Genomic DNA, 20814 nt, shown 5'->3' on the forward strand with positions numbered 1-20814 from the left:
ATGTCCAAGGTTTTGGGCATATATGCTTTCTCATTTGCCTGATCACACCATTATTAATTTACCCTTCAATTCATGTAGGTCTACAGGTGTCGGTGCTGTAGTGCTACTGGTTGGAGGGTTTTGGTTGAATCATAGAGGATTCATTTGGAAGTCTCTCATCCTCTGTATTTTACTCCATTTATTTCTTGGATTCATTTGATTAATGATCATCTGTGGTATCCTGGTGGATCGGTGTCGGTATCTGGTTACGGATTCATATACATTGACCATCTTGGTCATCGGGGACTCGACTTGTTGTCTTCATCCAGAAGGAGCCAGGTGTAGAGATATCCACTGCATATCCTTACATTCCCAGCGTCTACTCCACCCATCCATCTACCCGTCCAGCCTCCACACTGAGCATATCCCAAATGAGGAACACACGGTGCAGGAGTGGAGCAGAACCTTAAAACCTCCACCTTTCATTGAAAATATAGTGAGAACAAACTTAACTCTCCACAGATTTCTCGCTTTCCTAGAGGGACCGGTTTGACAGGGGACAATAGCGCTTCAACCATGGAAGGGACCATTTTGTCCAAAAACATGCTCCAATTTGATTGGACAGTGCAAATGGTCAATCAGTAGTTGGAGCGATCCAGTTGGACAGTCCGACGGCCCCATCTGCAGTGGGTGGCAATGTTAGAATTGGTTGGTAGCTTTGTCCAGAAAATGGACCTGGTTAACATCCGTTAACTATACTTCCGTTCATTGATCGTTGGGTTTGCCGTTCCCAGATGCCGCCTCTCCGCCCTCGCTAGCGGTCGACGTAGTGGACGAAAACTCTGTGACCCGTCGTGCCAGAGGGTTTGTGCTTTTGAGAAGCTCCATAGCGGAGACTCTGGCTCCTCCACTGGAAGACTTACTGCCTTTCTTCTGAAGCAGGGCCATGAAGTTCTCATTGCGGGAGCTCGATCTCTGGCTGCCTAAGGTCAGATTTCGGATGTCGCTACCGCTGGTGCTGTGCTTCACTGGGGACACCAGGCTCTGGCGGCTGCCAAAGGAGTCCGACGGTTCCTTGCGACCTAGAACCTTTCGCTTGGACCTGCGCAAAGAGAAGACAAGCTTATTAGTGAAGGTGGAGAATGGGAAAATAAAGAAGCACTTCTGAATTTCCCAACGGCGAAAGATTTCATTATTTGAAATCTACTCATGATGCCAGAAGAGTCAAACTTAGATTGAACCGACTGCTTTTAGAGAATAAAAGCATCTAAACTGTGTGACTACAGAAGGGGCGCCATCCTTTACTGTAAAAGATGAACACATTGACTCCTGTTCTCGGTTTTCCCCCCCTGACCTTTTCTTCTCCACCTTTTAAACTATTTTCAGCATCAAGGTAAAATCATGAACACTTGTTGCTTGGAGACTAGCCTTATTGTGATTCTGTGTGTGTGTGTGTTTGTGCACATATGTGTGTGCATGTGGGAGAGAAAATCTGAAAAAAGGACAAAATAAGAGCCGCTGGTCGTGCAGTAACCCACTATACATGTAGCCGTTGCTAGGGAACCTTATGCTCGGTCTGCCTCACACCTTTTCAACAAAACAATGCGTCTTTCCTCACATGCTCTGGGTTATAATAAGCCGGCAGGAAAGCTTGGTGTCAGCTGAAACCATTTGTACTGTGATAATAAGTCTGCACTGTCAGACAAGACTGTAATGCACTTTACAATTATTTTGAGAGAAGACATCTGCGGGAATATCGTTGTTTGTATATATTATGGTATTTGTCGTGTGTGCATGTTCAAACCTGTGAATAATAGTGAACAGGTCCTCTGTGGTGTGTGTTGCAGGTGTGCTGGCCAACAAGTCATCATCCGTTTCCTCTGCGATGTGGAGTACCGTCTTCTCATTGACTGCCGACTCATCTGAACAAGACAGAGAAATCATAAAACCTAATATTAAAATTATATTAAATTCACTGTGTTATCATGTGTATATTTCTGCTGGCTTTGCAGTTGTTTTACCAAAGCCAATAGTCATAATACATGCATATGTCGTTTGCCATAAGAGTAAATCTGACTCAGTTACATACAGTCAGGGAATAATTAGATAATAATGATAAATGTCATCTTCACTGTTACAAACAGTGGGAACCACTCTATGTTTTGATTTGGTCCAATTTCAGAGTGATTGTGCTTGATTTGATTGAAAACCTGAGATATCTCCTCTGGCAGATTAAGGGGGTTATGCATCAAACGCAGCAGGGGCGGATCCTAATCAAATGTAGCAGCTCTGACAGGCTATCATTAAACACATGCATATGAAATGATAAGAGAAAGGTTAGGAGTTCCACAGCTTCTGCCAAAACAAGCCTTAGATCAAACAGCATTTATCAGCTCGTATGAGTTAGTAGATTCTTCATGTTTATGTCATTAAGATTGCTCCATCGTGGCAGTAAAACTTCAGACTCAAACATTTCTTGATTGTCATTATCCATGACTTCTGAATACCAATGCGGAGTAATCTGAGTAATATGTAAGCTCACATATGTGTAGTTTGTAAAGTAGACAGACTCATTGCAATACTACAAAAGTTGCCAAAATGAACTCACTTCACATGGTCTTCATGAGTGTCTTTTAGATGTTTAAAGTAAAGTTGGAGTTCCAATTTTGGAGCTCTAATGACCCTAGTCTTCTCCTAAAACATACCTGACCCAAGGCCAGTGCTGGCCATTTTCCCTCCCAGCTCTGTGAGGGAGGAGTCATGCAGAGACGACTGAAGCGATGACTCTTTTGAACTCTCCTCGTCTGTTCCCAAGTGGTTCTCATCTTGATCTGGCATATCAGGAACACTAGGAGTACTGGGGAACTCCTCTGGTGAGAATGTTCCTAGTGGAGACCGAAGACCCACAGGGCTGTCGGCCTGAGGCGTCTGACGTTCTGTGCTGCCATTGGTGGAGGAGTGGACCGACGAGGGGAGAAGCAGGACATTTGGCTTCTTGGGGACAGGAGGTGGAACCTGGAGAGGAATGAGAACATTTTCGACATCAGATCAATCCTGCAGGGTATAATAATTAAAGGGATAGTTTGGATTATTTGAAGTGGGGTGTATTTAGCAATGTAAAAAACGGCCCACCAAATCATCAACATCAGTTTAAGTGTACAATATATTCATAATATTTTCAACATTGCCGTCCAACAGCCCTTTCTGCAGAGAACTGAAGCCATTATCTCTCTCAGATGGCTTCAAAGCCACCTTTAAAGCCACGGTAGTCCACTGTGTTACCGCTCCCTCAATCAGTGAACTAACACCTTAGTTCAGGTTTTTTTTTTTTTTTTTTAATGGAGTCTGGTTGCTTTGAAGCGGGCAAAGAGAAAGAGAGAACGGTTTCAGTTCCCCATCGAAAGTGCTGTCCAACAGCAAAATAAAGCAGTAAAAATATTTGAAACACAGCATACACTTTTTTAGGAGACTAAAACACGTTTTTCTGCTGACCCTGTCCACAGCGGTAAATTGTGTAGAGTCTGAGCCAGGACTCCTGCCTGCTCCTCCAAACTAAGGGTGTGCTGATTGCAATCTACTGTAAGTAATACACTTACAATGGATAAGCATCAACTATCACATTAAAACTGAGGACATTGATGACAATCTCTACATATATGAATTACATTTCTATGTTGTTTGTCACCAGGACAAACTTAACCACAAAGACCCCATTAAAGGAAGTGTTTCCTGATGTCTTCCTCACCTTGGGTTTCTTTTTGTCTGACAGTTCTGCCAAACAGGAGATTGTCATCCTTGAAGGGAGGGTTTTGCTCTTGTCTTGGAGCTCTGGGGCGTCTTGGCTACTACAGGGAGAAGGGAGTGAGCCTCCGTCCTCAGGACCAAGATGGATCTCTGGGTCTGCATCGAATTCAGGCTCCATCGCTGGGTCTTCCAGAAGAGGCTGGGGGTCTGGAAGAGGAGGAAGGTCAAAGAGGGACTGGGACTGGGGGAGGAATGGATGTTCATAGGAAATTTGCGGAGCGGTGGTCAAATCTGGCAGAACAGATGGACTTGCTGGAATTTGTGGTGGTGGTTTTTTGGGTTTGGGTTTTTTCATGACTTTATAGATGTTTCCTAGGGGCACAGGACGGTCTATAGGTGAGCCAGGAGGTGAGTCAAGGGCTAGTGGGGAGGTGGAAGAGGGGGAGGGAGACTTGAGGAGGAGGTTTATGGGCCGCTTGGGCAGTGGGGGCTTGACAGCGACAGGTGGTTTGGGTTTTGGTAGGGTGGGTGGCGGGCTGGGATCCTCGCCTAGGTCCCGACTATGTTGCTCTTCTTCAATGGTGTCGGACGCCCCATCAGGGCAGTCCTCCAAGTCCCCCCGAGAGATAGAACGAAGCCGAACAGTCTTCAGCTCATTCTGAGTAACCACAGGCAATGCCTGTGAAGAGCTGGGGCTGATTTTTCCCGGTTTTGCAGCTGTTGAGGTGTCAGAATGGCGTCTGCTGGCCTTTTGCTTTGGCTTAATTGATGACAGCTCGAGATGTGCATTCCCAGGCATCTCAAAGGACAACCTAGACCTCGCAGCTGGGTCCTTGGGTGATGGTAACGATGATTTCCTTTCTGGGATCTTGGGACGCAACTTACACCCCAATGTCCCTATTGTGCCTGTTGTCCCAACCGTGACCTGACTGAGTGGAACAGTTGGGGTGGGAGTCTCTGACTGGCTGGAATAACCACTTGATGGGGACATAAGTCCTGGGGGTTTGAAGGGCGAGGATGCCTTGTTGTCCGTTTCCATGGAGAGCTGTGAGGGTGAGGTGGCTCTAGAGGTGGAGGGGGAATCAAGCAGGGACTCCGAGCTGCTTCTGACTTTCATACATTCAATCACTGTGGTACCTGTTGCTGTGCTGGAGCCTGATAGAGACCTGGGGAGGAGAAAAGAGGAGATCTCACTATATTTCTAATCAACAATTAACCAGACAGCTAGAAAGTTTTAAACTGGATGGAGCACTTACATGAGCACATAACGTTTAGTTTAATTTCCTACCTGTATGGGTCATTCTTCCACTCCCCCAGCTGCCAGTGATTGGGGAAGGTCAGCTCTGTCTCTCCCTCCCTCTCTGGTGCTTGGACCTCCAGGCTTGGGGGTCCGTCAGTACCTCCTTGGCACAGCTCTCGCTCACCAACACTGGGTTTAGAGGAAATGGACGAACTGGGCAGGAGGAAATCAGGCTGGAAGTCTGGGAAGTGGTCCCTGGGGATATGAAGGCTCTTTGGCCGGCCATCCCGGTAAAGACTGCCTTCATGGTGAATTCTCCCCTCGGCTTCTCCAAGGTTCTTCATGAGAGAGACACTCCTAACAGGAGGTGCCGGCTTACGCTTGGATTTTTTAAGCGAGATGGAGCGTGAGCGCAGGCGCAAGCGGCCGTCAGCGCTGTAGTCTGAAGCTGTGACGGAGATTGTGTCTGTAGTACTGGCACTGTCTTCGGAGCTACCTCTTGGGTATAGAAGGGCGTAGTTCTCATTCAATCCAAGGAAGTTATGATGCTGTCGTTGGTGGTCTGTTATTGCCATTACATTCCCGTCTCCTGTAGACACGCTGTTCCCGTCTATCTGGCCTTCTGTAAAGCAGAAGGAACCAGAATCCGTAGGCGTAGAAAGGGAACGCTCCCTGAACTTGAAGGCGTTCGCCGCTGCTATGGAACGTGCCGACCTCTCCCGCCCTCTCCCTGCCTCCCCGGCTCCCCCTACTCCTCCCGTCCCTCCGTCCGCTGCAGCCCCTTCAGTCTCGCTCCGCTTCCCCATCATTGTTGTTGCTAGTGAATTCCCTGGCATGTTATTCATTCCTCTCCCGGAAGGGTTTGTCACAGATGTGAACGAACTGGAATGCGAGCTCACCGACTGTGCTGAGCCCACCAACATCAACCCGTCCTGCATCCCTCCTCCTGAACTACCAATGATGCTGTGCTGTTTGGGTGGAACTGCTGGGCCTTTGTTCATGTTGTAATTGTAAGGCTCGTTCCACGCTCCGGGAGAAAAGGTGGAGCCCTTGGGTCCATTCCAAGAGGTGGAGGGCGTGTTTGAGCACAGCAGCCCAGAGTGGTCCATGGTTCCTGGGTGAAGTTGGTCCAGGGCACGCTGCTCCGAAGCGTTATCTGCCGAGGAGCGGGCTAAGAAGGAGAATTAAAACAACAGAAATGATTAAAATTAACTCATCTGACCATGAAAACTCACATGCAGATACAGCAGATAGAACCCACTGAATAAAAAAAACATAAAGACAAGAATAGAGTGTGTGAGTCTTGAGTGATCGCCACAGTCTGCAATGAATCAGGACTCAAAATAAGCTTAGAAAATGTGTGGGCTGGGTCATGGGCATGGAGCAAATTACAAAAACATTGCATTACTTAATACAAAATCAATTGAAATCCATTTTTTAAACTGTCAGATGTATGTTAAGTTTAGATGTTCTGCCTTTTCTCGCCTGTAAACAATTAAGGCCTTATTCAGGTTAAACTGTTTACATGAACCCCTCCTATCCTGCGACTGAGTATCCCTGTTATTGCAAATAAACCAATTAGGCACGAAAAGATCCTGGCTGCCGGCAAAACCATCCTTCACTGAGCACAACAGATTACTGCAAACACAGGGGAAAGAAATTATTAAAGCAACATTTACCTCTGTGGTGTTCTTTGCTAAATTCAAAATTTGGTGGGTGAAAAGCAGGAGGAGAAATGATTAAGATGTTTTCCTGCCACTGTGACCCCTTTTTAACGTGGGATTAAGCCAAGTAGGAGTATGAACAAGACTAGATTAATCCAACAAAGCTACATTCACTGGAGCTGACACGGAAACACAAAAAAGGCTGGTAAAATGATTGGTGTTGACAGTTCATCACAAAATATAATTAAATCCATGATCTTACTTACTTGATAAAATATTGAATAATAGTGGAAACACTTGCGGTAAGGTAAGTGAGTAAAATCTATGTGAATCAGGAGCCAAAAAAAGCTCAAGGCTAACAACGCCAACAGAGTTTTAGCTGACACTGGGTTAAGAAGTTAATAAATAGAAGTATTTCAGTTTGTGGTGACTGGCTTCTTTCTATTCCCTCATTCCTGTATTTGCCTACGCTCAGTTTATGTGAACAGTAACCTGCAGCACAGGAACACAAGAAGGAAACAACGGTAGAAGACAAACATCGGAGGAGGGCGAGAGAGTCGCATGACGGTCACACACACCTGCGGGTGAGGTTGCGTCGAGGTCAGAGTGTGTCTTCCTCAGCGGGAGGTTCTGGTGGAAGGTGTCTGTGACAGGTTCTAGGGAGCGGGGCTGGTGGGGGAAGGGATCCCCTGGAGAGGGGGATGGGGATGGGGAGTGCTGGAGGAGGTCGACACCGTGGAATTTCCCTCCTCTCCCTTCACCTGAAGGAGGAACAGAGAGGTCAGTGAGCGGAAGGGGAGAGTAATATTACTTGACACATGGTAAATTCATTAAAACACTAAATCCAATCATGTTGTTGACATGGCAATAAAATATTAGATTATGACTCTAGATATACCCAGCTTGTCTCACTCAGGTTAAATGTATTTTTGTGACAAATGGACCAGGAAGGACACTTGTTCGGCTTGTAGTAACTGCGTTTGAATATCATGCAGTAATGTGGCTTAAATAAATCTTTTAAATTCACACTTGCAATGTCAAAATGCTCTCACTTTACAGAACAATCCGTGTTAAAAAGGAATAGTTAGAGCAAGCAAAAGATTTAAGGGTGAGCTCAAGCTAAAATGGCTGCTATTGCTTCAGCCTTGATTTTAAATTCTGCATGAAATCGATGTGGTTGATGATTCCAAGGAAACTGTTTACAGGAGGCTTTGGCACAAGTTCAATAAGACAGGTCTTTTCTCTGGCATTTAATATTAAATTCAGCATATTTAACAAGCAGTAGTCCTACAAGCACAACAACATCGTCCTCTCATTCTCACCACCTGTTTCACAATAAAGCACCATGAGGAAAAAGGAAGGATTTTGCCCTGTTACAAGTGCTGCAATACTGAAATATCTGTGCAATATAGTTTTCATCAAGCTGCATGAGGAATACAAACTATTTTCACTTGGCTGGATTCACCAACGTCCTCCTCCTAGCGTAAATCAGGGGTCTCAAACTCAAATGACCAGCGGACACCAGGTTCTCCTCTTAATATGTGATACACAAACTTCAGACTACATCAGGATGGACTCATGGAATTAGTTTGGAAGCTGGATCTGGCTCCCCAAAAGGCCAATGTGTGCCTTTAACTGACATTGAGCTTCATGAACTCTGAATTTCTGTTTGCGTGATTGCCGACATTTTGAGCCACTGATGCTCGAAATTGCCTCAAGTTTTTGTTGAAATGGAATAACTTTCTCTTTTCTGTCACCATAAACCTACATGTTTATGCTGCACATTTTTCTGCCGCCGGTTTTAAATCCAGAGTGATTTACAGCAGATGCTGCTGAGCGACCTGCTGTGCTGTTGTACTTCCTGTCCTTCTGATGTCTCGTCTGGGCAGCCGGTAATCCAATGAGTCATCGGAGGCAGCAGGTAGCTACTTGATTACCTTAATGACATGCAGTGCAGTCTCTCACATGGATGCATAACTCAGTCAAGCTTCTATTAAGCCATTAGCTTTGTTTTGCAGCGACAGGCATGTCCACTGCCAAACTTCATCTCCTACAACAGAATGATGCCATTCAGTGAAGTTTTGTTTGCCTCAGTGAGTGAAGACCCAGTTGTTTAATCGGACAGACAGAAGACACACACGCCAGACAAACAGAAAGTGAATCAATTGAGGTCGGAATCGATGAAAAAGTGCCAAAACAAACGGAACAGTACGTAAATTAAAGGAACAATACAGTGTTTATTGTACAAACCACTGATTTTAATTGGTCTCAGCAAGCTAAATATAGCAAAACTACAGATTTTCTGCTTTTTGTTTCTTCCCGAAGCAACCATTGTGTTGTCTAATTCAATAACTGCTTGTCTTAAAAACCATAAACCAATGTGACGATGAATAGAAAACCAAAAACAAAGCATATGAGAGTGAGAGTCTGTGGTACTATCCTCCCATATGTACATACACATCCACCATCTGTTTTCCCGACCTGTCTGTCTACCTATTTGTGTGTCTGTCTTCTTGTCTGTCATCTTGTTGCCTCCCAGGTGGTTCGCGTTCACAAATGACTCCACCCTGCTCTCCTTCCATTTTGTTTCTAGTTGTGTCCCTGTTGCAGCGGCGCGTATGAATTATACATCCAAGCATTGAACAACACAGAATTACAAATGTTTGAGCTATCTCAGAGACCAAAGAGCACACTAATAGCAGACAGACTCCTCGTGATAATATTCCCTGTGCAGTAAAAACAACTCATTAAGCTCAGTGATGCAGTTTCTTTATCCACTTTTTTTTTCCAGAGACACAAAGTTTGAAAAACGAAATGAGAGTTTTCTTACAAAGCAAAGCTAATCGCATCTTTTTGCTGTTGTCTAACCTGCTTAAAGTTTCTTCCTTTTTATTTTTACCTTTGACATCACTCCATTTACTGATGTGGCAGCAGGTGGAGACCACACAGACTGGAGTGTGATGTTTTAGGACATTTATTAGCCTTTTGCCATCTAGTTTTTAGTTTTTCTAGTACTCTAACTTAGTTTTAATAAATACTAATTCTGTATTGGGTAACTAGTTACTACTAACAATGTATGGCAAGGTAATAGTCACTTTGAAAATACTGCAATTTTACTACATTCTGATTATAAATGTCTAGTATTGATATATTATCAGTTATAAAAAGTGACACCTGATAGTTAACTGACACTGAACAAAATCAGAGGTCCCACTATTTGTTTAAAAGGCTTAAAAAGCATTAAATTCATTAATCTAAAATGAAGTAATCTAAAAACTGGTACCAACATGTTCTCAATTAATGATAAGAAATGGATTTCATGAATAATTTTTTTCTGTAATTCAAAATCTCAAAAGAATTGGTAAGATGTGCAGAAAAATCACATTAACGTTCCAGAGATACTGAACTAACATTTTTGTATTTTGTATTTTGTTTGTGGCTGATATGCTCAGACTGTCTGCTGGCTAGCTGTCACTTTACCCTAGACTACAAATGGAAGTGGAAAATTCCATGAAAATTGGCAATTCGACCAATATTTTGTCGCTTGGCTGAAACCGGTAGCAAATAATGTCTTTGAGGCAACAGTGTATTTCTGCAAGAAGTGTTTCAAACTTGGCACGGATTGGTCTTACGCTTCTGAGTGGCATTAAAAAAGTTTTAGAAAGCCTTAAATGTAACTTGCCTTAAGCTGTGGCAACCCTGATTAAAACAAAGTGCAGTGGCTATGAAGGTTCTTCTCAATCAGGGGCAGGAGCGAACATGTTTCATCGTTTATCCAAAAGGCTTCGTAAGTTAATTTGTGCTAAATAGAAGCTGTGTTTATCCCTGTGAGGTGACCATGACGTCTACCGCCTGCTGTGTCAGTAAACAGGTATGACAATCTGTTTTTAAGTCACCGAGGAGCTGAAAATATAAGTAGCTGCCCAGCAAACATGGTTCTGGTGGTTTGGAGGTAAAAACCCATCTGCATGTCTAAGATACGTTGAAATTTAAGGTGAAAATGGCTGAAAAGGGAATGTTTTTCCTATGACTATTGATTCAACAGCATTTCAGTGACTCTGTTTCTACATGTCCTCTCAGCTCCAGCTCCCCCTGCGACCGTGACGGATAAGTGGTATAGATAATGGATGGATGGATGGATTTTGAAGCTGCTTCAATGTGAAACACTGCGATTGAAATGCTGTAATCAAGGAGCCTGGTTTCAGCCCAGACATCTAGAAGTCTTGGACCTGCAAATGACCAAATTAATGATTGAAGATAAGCAGGCTGGGAGTGTTCTGACACTCCAGCAGGTGATGAGTTTTTTTGCGCAAAATGAATTTTGGAAGCCAGAAATCTAATTTCCTGGTTAGATAATCATTAAACCACTGAGTTAATTGAAACATGGTCATTTTTAGTTATCAGTAAGCAAAGAATCCTTGCTGTCTCTCTAAAATTTAAATCTTTCATGTTTGTCTGCTTTCAGTGACTACCTGTTTGTCTTTTTATCTCTTTCTCTCCAACAGTCTATTTTGCCTCATTCATTCATCGTGTGTCTATTTTTCCAACAATCTGTCTGTTAAGCTCATTCACTGAGCACCATTCAATGGGCATTCCCCTCTGTGCATTAATAAATCAGACTGTTTGGACTGAAACCTCTACAGCAGCTCTCCAGCAGAGCCTAAGCTATGACTCAGCCATTGAGCGGGGCTAAATATGAGTTCCTGTCTGGCTGTCATGCTCTCACCCACTTCCTGCTGGACTGTCTGCCTCTTTGATCATGAATTCATCCAAACATAGTGACAGTTTTTCAGCTTACACTCTTCGGTAACAAACACGTCACATTTGCTGCCTGTTTCTCTCAGAGCGCCGTCCTCATTCTGGATCGGCCTCATCTCTTGTTGAGTCTTTGTGTTTCTCCTGCAGCCATAAATAATAGACACTATTTCAACAATCACCAGCCTCCACCAGAGAGACGTGATGATAATTCATTCATTATAATGTCTATTCAGCATGGGCCTGGCGTCACTGCTTTCCTGCCTGCCGTGAATGTTCAGGTAGTTGTGGATGGGGTGGACAGATGTTGCAGGTTCCCAAAGACCCTGTTACTCATTTTAAAAAGCTACACTTGACTTCCCATGTAGACACTGAAATTTTCCCTTTCTTAACAGCAATTCCCCTGTCATTGTCTTGATGTCAAAATACTGTGTAAGCATCAAACCCTTGTGGTTACTACAGAATAAATGAGGGGTGAAGTCCAAAATATTAACTTCTGCACATCCTTGTCTCTATAATCAGATAAACTGCCTTTCTCCTCCTAAATCATATCCCATCTTCAAGCTGACACGTTTGATCTTAGAAATAGCCATTGACAAATGAAGTAGGATGCCGCTGAAGACCATGGAGTATGGTCAAAAGTCCCAGTCAAAGAGAGCATGGGGACCTTGAATGGACCTTTCAAAGGTCAAGGATGAGCTGTCAACCTCAAATTTTAAGCCAACAAGCTTCACAAGGTGCCAAAAGTCATGTTTAAACATCTGTAGTTTCAATGACGTGTCTGTGCAATCTTCACAAAATGAAAACGCTGATGACAAACATATTTGTTTAAATATCTATTTTGGAGCTGTATTGTAATGAGTTTTCAATAGTAGGCAGCCTCAAAATAAAAATGCTTTGTTCTTTGTTTGAGCTGCATCAACCAAATTACAGCCCAGCGATGGATTCCTGTCACACAGGGCACAATGTGCAACCAATAGGATGTGCTGCACTCCTGAATAGATCTGCCCCCTGTCAGATTCCTGGTAAACGGAGGCGTTTCAGGTAAACTGAGAGGATTAGACCGTCTGCGGCTCAACAGCATGAATGCTTGTCTGTGTTTCTGCTTCCCTAGCTAACTCTCTGCACACTGCATCAACAAAATGCCTTGTTTAGTGTCCAACAACTTTTTTTCTGTAAATGACAACATTTGCTAGCTGTTTACTTGCCTGCTGCCAAGCGTCATCATATTTGCTTTTATTGAGAATAAATGACGAAATTTACAAGCTCAATAAAAAGTAGCAGCTACAGAAAGAACCAATCCAAACCGCTAATTCACACAAATACACAATATTTCAATAAGAACCGGATCTTTGAAAGTCAAAACCTACATGAATGTTCACTGCTAGCTGCTCCTACAAGTGATGTGATGTTTTGCAAACCGTCAACCTGTCTGTGTCATTCAGCCTATTTTTACTAGTAATTAGCTAACTAAACACAAACTTTGCCTATTTTCTCTTCTACATGCTTGTTCCTGCAATGTCACAAGCTCCTTGTGTTTCTTTTTACAACTATAGGATCCGATATTCATTCCAGAAACCCACTTGGTGATACAATGATTCACATTTAGGATCATTAAATGCTCATAATGTTAGAAGTAGTGGAAATAATGGCACAAACTTATGTGTTTCTATAGCAACTTTCATAAAATGTCTAAAATCAGATTAATTTTAGGGACATTGGAAAACAATAATTGATAAATGTCTTACCCTGTTAGTTTGCCTGTCTGTCTGCCTACCTACAGCCTGTCTGTCCCTCCCTGTTCTGCATTCACATCTTCACTGCCTACAGTCATTCATGAAAATTGCCGGAGCGAGATGTGCAGAGATGGAAAGAAAGAGCGCAGGATTAAGAGGAAGGAAAGTGGGAGGAGGAAGCTGTGACAAACCGTTCTCTCATTATCCTTCATTCATTATTCGTTCATCCTGCATCCTTCCACCGTCCTCTTCTCCCATTCTGTCTCTCTTCTATCTGCATTTCTTCCTCTCTGCTCTCTACTTGGCCACCTCTCGACTCTTCCCCTCTTCTGCCTTCAGCTTCAGTGGCTTCTTCTCTTTTTCTTTGCTACTGTTTCTTTTTTTTTTTCCTCCTTTTTTTTTTTGGGAGGAGAGAGGAAGAGTGGTGAGTTACCATGGAAACAGCAAGCTGACTGCAAGCTACCTGTTCCCTGGTTTACAGAGAAAGAGATGGACTGAAAGAGAGCGGGATGACAGGCTTGGCGTCACAGGAACAAGCTGCACAAGTCTGGTGATATTCTATCATTTTGTTACTGGCAACTAATCCCATGAAACTAAAACCAACACCTGATATAGTTTATTCCTGCCATTCTTCTCAAAAAATATCCAAAACACATCCATGTGCCACGCTGTGACACTGTAGATGACTTGCTGCAGCAGTAAATAATCACAAGAGCAACAAATATTTATTAATCTTCAGACAAATATAACTTTTAACCTCCGTTAGTGTAACATTTGCTAAAAACTAAAGCGCCCAGCTGTTGTAGGAAACTGATCCATCACCATTTGGTTGTTAGCCGCTGCTACTCCGTCAAACTGGAGCTCGTATGGAGCCCACACTGTGGTAGAAGGGTCTAAAAGATGCATTTGAAGGAAGTATCCAGGATGTCACACTCAAAGTTAAAAAGATAAAGATAGATGCTAAAGCTTGACGTTACAGATCACAGAATGAAAGTCAACTACCACATCACCTGGCCATCAAGGCCGAAGACAATGAAATTAGGGATGATTTTAAACCGGCTTTGTATCGTTACAATGTGGGTAGTTTATGTACAACTTTCCTCCATGTCGCTTGCAGCCTGAGCTCATCGTCCACCATCCAGCTCATTGTCTGTATCATCTCGAGTGACTAACTCACTTAACAGTAAAATCGCTGTAACAACTTGAATGTAAGTCAATTATTCAATCAAACAACATCCCACAGAAGCTAAATGTCCGCTTTGAGTGGAACGACGAGCGGGGAGCTCTGCCTGCAGGCGACAAATCATTAAAAAGAAAAAGCAGCAAGTGTACACATCCAGGACGGTACAGTAGCTAGCATAACGTTGGCGTAACAGTGCTACCATTAGATCATGATTAATGCTGTAATGTCACTCTGCTAATGTTTGCCAGCTCGAAGTCCACAAAACCAGCCTGAAAATGAGGAACATCTGGGTCTGTACAGCACACGGTGCTGCAGCTGGCCGATGCTACGCCATGATTGGCCAGTCTGAAACCATCAGTGTGACCCATTTTTTTTAAGATTTGCATCTTCGGTAGAAACCAAACCCATTGCTGCTGCTTTTGGTCTTTACAAGGGACTTGTTGACAATAAGAAAAATAAAAGGTCTTTTAAAAGTACTCTCTCTCTCTCCCTCTCTCTCTCTCTACTGTCTCTCTACCCTTCTCTCACCCATCTTCCTCTGCCTCCTTCCTTCTTCCTCTCTCAATTTCTTCCTCTGTCTCTCTGAAGGAAGTGAATACCCACCAAGTACAACGCCACAGGCATGCATCATTATACCTGACCTTCTACTCGTCTACACGGTGGGTGAGGAGGGGAGGAGAGACAGGAGAGAGACAGAGGGGGAGAGAGTGCAGGAGAATGAGACAAAGGGACGGAGAGATATAGATGGATATGCGCGAAAAGGAGGGGAGAGGCACCCAGTGACGAAGCAGTTGCTATGCCAAAAACCAGGAGGAACCAAACACACACACACACACACACACACACACACACACGCTCACATTCACACTTGCAAAGACACACACATGCACGCAAAGTAAACAAGGAGGAGGCTCGGTTGAGACGAGTGGAAGCAGGAGTGTCAGAACGATGTTGCTGAGGATAACCACAGCATACTAACAGCTCTGACAGCGCACGCACACACACACACACACACACACACACAAACAAGGCGAAGAACACAAGCAAGGCTGACTGCCAGAGATGGGCGAGGGCGATAACCAATGTGATCATGAGAAGAAAATGTTCTTTATGTCAAATCTTGTTTCTGCAGGATTTTCTCCCTTAAAGCTCAAACCTGTGTCAAGTGGGAATCTGTGTGTGTGTGTGTGTGTGTGTGTGTGTGTGTGTGTGTGTGCTGCACTGCATGTCTACATCATCCAGAGTAAACCTGTGCTTTATGTCTTCTGGCATGAATATCCAAATTGTTCAAGCGATGAGGGAACCTGCATGCAGAGAACAAAATGTTGAATCTTTCCTGCTGGAAAACGAGTTTCTTGCTGTTCTCTTAAATCTTTACATCCATTCTCCTTTTACATCCTTTATTGAATGTCGCAGGTTTAACACATGAATGGTGTTTTTCTGTCAAATTACCTACTACTACTTCTAATAATAATCTCACACACCTTTGCTCAGAAATATCTTCCTCCCCGTGGATCTCTTGAGGAAGAAGATGAGACTTTGTGTTTATTTTTTCCTTCAAGTTTCCAATTCGGCTAACTGGCACCTGGGGACGGCCAGTACATTTATGTGAACCTCATTACACGCAGGAATGTAGCTTGAATTGTCTTATCTAAGGTAATTTACACTGACCACAGCAGCAGAATTAATTCAATTAATCATTAGTGAAGGACTAACGTTTTTAGTTGAAATTAAAATAACTATTGCACCACTACATAATTCAATTCATTCATTCAATGACCTGCCGTTAACAAAAGTCACACCTGCCTGAATCCTACTTGCATAAACTTAACCATCAGTGAATCTATTGCATGTTAATATTTGCTAATTGCTAATTTGCTAAGTTAAGGGAGAAAAAAGATATTATTTCCTACCTGGCTCAGTCACCTGGTTTTTCTTTTCTTTTCCTACTACTGCTACAACTATGAAGTCAAAGTCAAACCATACTGACCTCTAAAGAGACCAGAATTCACAGTTATTTCACTTTTCCCTTCATTCTAATTTCCCACGACTCTCACTTCTACAACTGTGGCAGGAAAAACCAACTCCCCTGAGATCAACACAGAATGTGTGAATCCGCTTCTCTGCTCTGAGGCACTGAGTGTTTAGAACAAAGTCACCAGTGTTTTTTCTTCGACTACATTAAACTAATGACAGCGGTGATATAAAACTAAGATTTAGTTTAACCGTATACATTTCAGCACACCCCCTGCAGAGGTTGTTTGCACAACACACTGTGTCAGACATCCAGAGCCATCTAACAACTGATTCATTTCCAATACGATCTCATCTCAGAGGTTAATCTATTTAATTTGTCATAGAACTTTTATACTGAGGCCATAAATTCTAATAAAGCCATATAATACTTGAAGATATCTGGTTATGGCCAACACACTAACAACAAGCACCTCCCCCTCCCCTGACAGCACTCTGCACTTAACCTCCATCCACATCCAACCTTTCTTCAGTATCACTCCTTCTGACTTACCGATCATCAATATTAGTTATAGTATTCATAGTTTTTGTGATTATTTGACTGATTTTTTTCTTTAAAAATGCCATAAAATTGATAAAACACCAAACAAATGTTGTTTTGTCTGACCAACAGTCCAAATCCCCCGAAATGTTTGATCAAAATAATTTGAGACAGAGTGATATTGTGCACTTTGATTGGATAATCATCCTTCACTTGGTAGGCTGGACGCCAGCCACCTGTGTTTATGAAAGCATTTAAATACAGCAAACTCTTTTACTCTTTCACTACGTTGGCTCCGGATCAGTCTGGTCCAAGCGATGAAACATTCATGAATTCCCTGAGGTACTGTAGCTGTGCCAGGCCAAAGACTTCTAAGGCAAGAACTACAATATATTATGCTGTCTATACCGAGTTTGTCCAGACTTCTCACATAAAACTGTTACAGTGAAAACTTCCTGAAGGCTCAGTTGGCTATGATGCATATAATACCACTGCAATACGTTCGAATCCGTTGCATATCATCACCTTTCCTGTCGCTCTGCTGCAGTGATCTTTACAAAAAGGGCAAGATGCAAATAATAAGCCTTCAAAAATACCTCCATCACCTCAAAACGTGTGCTCTTCGTCACAAACAGCGTCAAGGTTATATTCTCTTCTTTTTCTTCTTCTAGTTAATGTGTACTTTTCCTACAACTATGCAGTCAATTTAGGAGAAATTAAACTAGAATCTAAATTAGAGACATGTAATATATGTACCAAATACCCTCTGGAAAGCCTCCAAGTATCCAATAACACCAAATGTGACCCACTGTTGTTTTTGGATTAGGTGTTTCATCGTACCTGTGATGTCGAGCGGCTGGAAGTGACCAGGTGTGCGTCTCCCGAGGTTCCAGCGTGGTTTCTCTGCGACAGGCGGTCCGATGTTAGCAGAAGTGGCGGTACTGCTGCTGCTGTTGTTACTACTCCAACCCAGCGGGGGGCGATCTGAGCTGCAGGGCGACGGGGACGGGGAGGGAGACGGGTCGGTCACGGACCTCAATCCAAACACTGAGGAGGTGGTTTCATCTTCGTAGAGCTGTTTGGACGCCGGCTAGAGGAAGAAGAAGAAAGGAAGTGTTGGACAGTGTGAGTAATCTGATCTGTCAGGATGTGTTCCTTTAAGGAAGCGTAAATCCAGATGTAACGATAAATACAAACCAGAAAAGTGGTGATTTTCAATCAATAGATTATATTTGGACACTTGAGGTCAGTGCGATAAGCTGTAAGCACAACACTGACATCATCACTTTTAGCCCTGTTTGGGTCTCCACCAACTCCTGATGCAATACGTTTGACTGAACAACTTACTTAACATTAAAATAACTGATAATTTTATGAACGTTATTATTTAGTTATTCAATCCAGCAACGCACCAGATGACATGAAACATCGAGCTGGTTTAGAAAAAAGTCTTTAAATCCTGAAAAACACACATTGACATTATTTCTGGTCAGTTTTCTTCTTGCTTCAAAGCCACAGTTTAAAACAAAAGTGCAAGCTTTAGGGGAAAAGAGACATTTTTGTAGTAAAATGCAAATTTTTGTCACACATTTCAGCCATCTTAATGCAGCCTGGTGTCTCTGCTCAGATTCAATTATCTCCGCGTCTGTTACATCTTACATCATTTCAACTTCTTTGACAGCTTCTGTTTCCATTTTAAGGTCGGGCTATTTTGAAAATGAGACAATGAGGTTTTTCTTTCTTTAAATTGTTACTGGCTGAAGCACAAAAAAACTAAAGAAACTCTAAATTCAATTAAAGGTAAAAACAATACAACTGAAAACTTGGAGGAGGCAAGACAGCCTGCTGGAGGTCATCTACTAAAGAACATGTTTTTGTCCTTATTTGTCCTAAAAAATAAACAGTATACGTTCATTTCCAGCTATCTTGTAAGACAGAGAGAGAACTATTGGAACATGATTGTGATTTAGAGCACTAAATGTTAAGGATTTACACTTCTAGAGGTGTTGCAGTAAAGCAGAAAACATAATAAAGCAGCAGAAGAGGAGGAAATGAAGAGAAAAGGCAGAAATATGGGAAATAGATCTCATTAGCCGTCAGGGACAGAGGCTGAGAAGTAGCAGAGACAGCCCTGGTTCAGTTCCTGGCGCCAATGGGAGGTATAATCCCAGCTGGGAGGCAACTTGCTTCTGTCAGCTGCCTGGTATTAAGTTTAAGGTATCAGCCATCACTTCCAAAGGGCCCTTAAGCAAGGCACTGAAACCACAGCTTTTGGGCTGCTGCAATGCAGGAAACACTCAAGTCTCAGACGAAGTTCTCTGATGAAATGCATCTGAGAAAAACATGTACAGGATGTGCTGTGGAAAGTGAAATCCAGTTTGTCTCGAGGGAATCTGCCAAAGTATAATTGAAATTAGCCCAAACAGAGAGAAAGGCGTTAACTTAACAGAGCTGTTTAACAGCTTGCTGAAGGAACGGTGCGGCAATATGCAGGAAATGTGCAGCCATCTTGCAGTAAAATCACTGTGGGAGTCCATCAAGCTGCCATAACGACACAGTTCGGGGAAATAGCCTGAGAACTATTAGCAGCAGAGGCAGAGACGGAAAGAGAGAAGAACTGGTGTAGCGAACGAGCCTGTTTCATCCACTTGTGACTGTCTATAGACGCTTTTTAAGATCATACAACAACAGAATCCATCACTAAACACTCCACTGCATTTCCACGAGCGTGAGCTGACTAACAAATAGCACTGATGCCATTTGCTATTTTAATTTCTGATGAAGTATTAGTGAAGTATAAGATTGGTGATATTTCCATGTGGATGACACTAAATGATTTGGCATTAGTTTATGGAAACCTGCTGAGAGTGTGAAAAGGATGATGACTAATACTGACAAATACCACAGAGGGGGCGGGATACACTGCTCAGTAGTTTTGGGATAATTCGGCGTTAGTCTTTGATATAAAAGGCATGATAACAAAAGAAAATCAGCATTTTGTCACAACACAAATTTTAGCTGAAACAGTATTAGTGACACTGAGAAAGTAATTTGTTAGCTACAGGGGAGAAGAATACTGTTACTAATTAAAGCCTTTATTCTCTCAATAACGCACAAGCCAACTCTGAACTTTCCAACAGAAATTATGCCAACAGCCAACCAATAAGTACATAAATCTCACTTTGAACTCCAAACTACAAGTCTCAATCGAAGTGGGGACAGTTTCAGGGGAAGACGAGACCCAGATTTCCATTCAAAATGACACCTGACACGGGGGCAGCATAAATACCTTGAACTGCTACTTCGTCAGCAACAACGTGTGCATCTGTTTACAGTGCAGCCAAACAATGTTGGCAGCACCATCAGTGGTGCAAGAGGCACAAAATACAAGTCATTGCAATCAAACCTTACTTAAATATAAGTGACAAAGTGTAAGAGTTATCAGCAAAGTGTACTTATTATGCATAAAAATGACCCCTGTTGGTGTTTTACTATTACATCTGATGTTTCTGGATTGATATTAGTGGTGCATCAATGTTTAAGGTTGAGTTTATCTTAACTCTTTTATATTCTGTTGGGTAGTTTAATCTACAGCAATGAAGGAGAAACTTCTCAACCCATAACGGAACATTTAATCCTTTAATTTATCAGGAAAATGATCTCCGGCATGGCGTTCAGCATGTGCATGTCTCCTGTGAATCCCTGAGTAACATACATGTGCCGTACGGTTAAACGTTTGAATGTGTTGATGTTAATGAACTCTGGGTGTGCGCAGCATCACTGCTTTGATTTCTGCTCATTTATGTTGCTTATTCAACCAATGTCCTCGTTTTTATGCTAATATTTTCCTCTTTTTTTGCTTGGAATGTAAAGCACTTGTAATGAAATATGCTATACGTGTAAAATTGCCATGTGTGGTTCACAAAGGCATGACGAACAGAAAATGCTGAATGAGTTAGAAGAGGAAGTGTAGTGGTGAAATAAAGAGTGGAGGAGGG

The 20814-nt window shown here is 42.7% G+C and overlaps 1 protein-coding gene across 1 annotated transcript in view; it reads right to left on the bottom strand.

Moving 5' to 3' along the window:
* Positions 1-401: 401 nt before the first annotated feature.
* nhsl2 (NHS-like 2) overlaps positions 402-20814 on the bottom strand; it is a 109147-nt gene continuing 88734 nt past the window's right edge. Inside the window, exons 4-10 of the mRNA XM_070855192.1 lie at positions 17657-17906; positions 7206-7388; positions 5012-6134; positions 3725-4889; positions 2685-2994; positions 1784-1901; positions 402-1081 (exon numbers count right to left, since the gene is read on the bottom strand). Of these exons, the coding sequence (XP_070711293.1) occupies positions 745-1081; positions 1784-1901; positions 2685-2994; positions 3725-4889; positions 5012-6134; positions 7206-7388; positions 17657-17906 (3486 nt within the window). The 3' untranslated portion in view covers positions 402-744. The remainder of the gene's footprint in view (positions 1082-1783; positions 1902-2684; positions 2995-3724; positions 4890-5011; positions 6135-7205; positions 7389-17656; positions 17907-20814) is intronic.

The sequence above is a fragment of the Pempheris klunzingeri genome, chromosome 23 (assembly GCF_042242105.1).
Source record: "Pempheris klunzingeri isolate RE-2024b chromosome 23, fPemKlu1.hap1, whole genome shotgun sequence".
NCBI lineage: Eukaryota > Metazoa > Chordata > Actinopteri > Acropomatiformes > Pempheridae > Pempheris > Pempheris klunzingeri.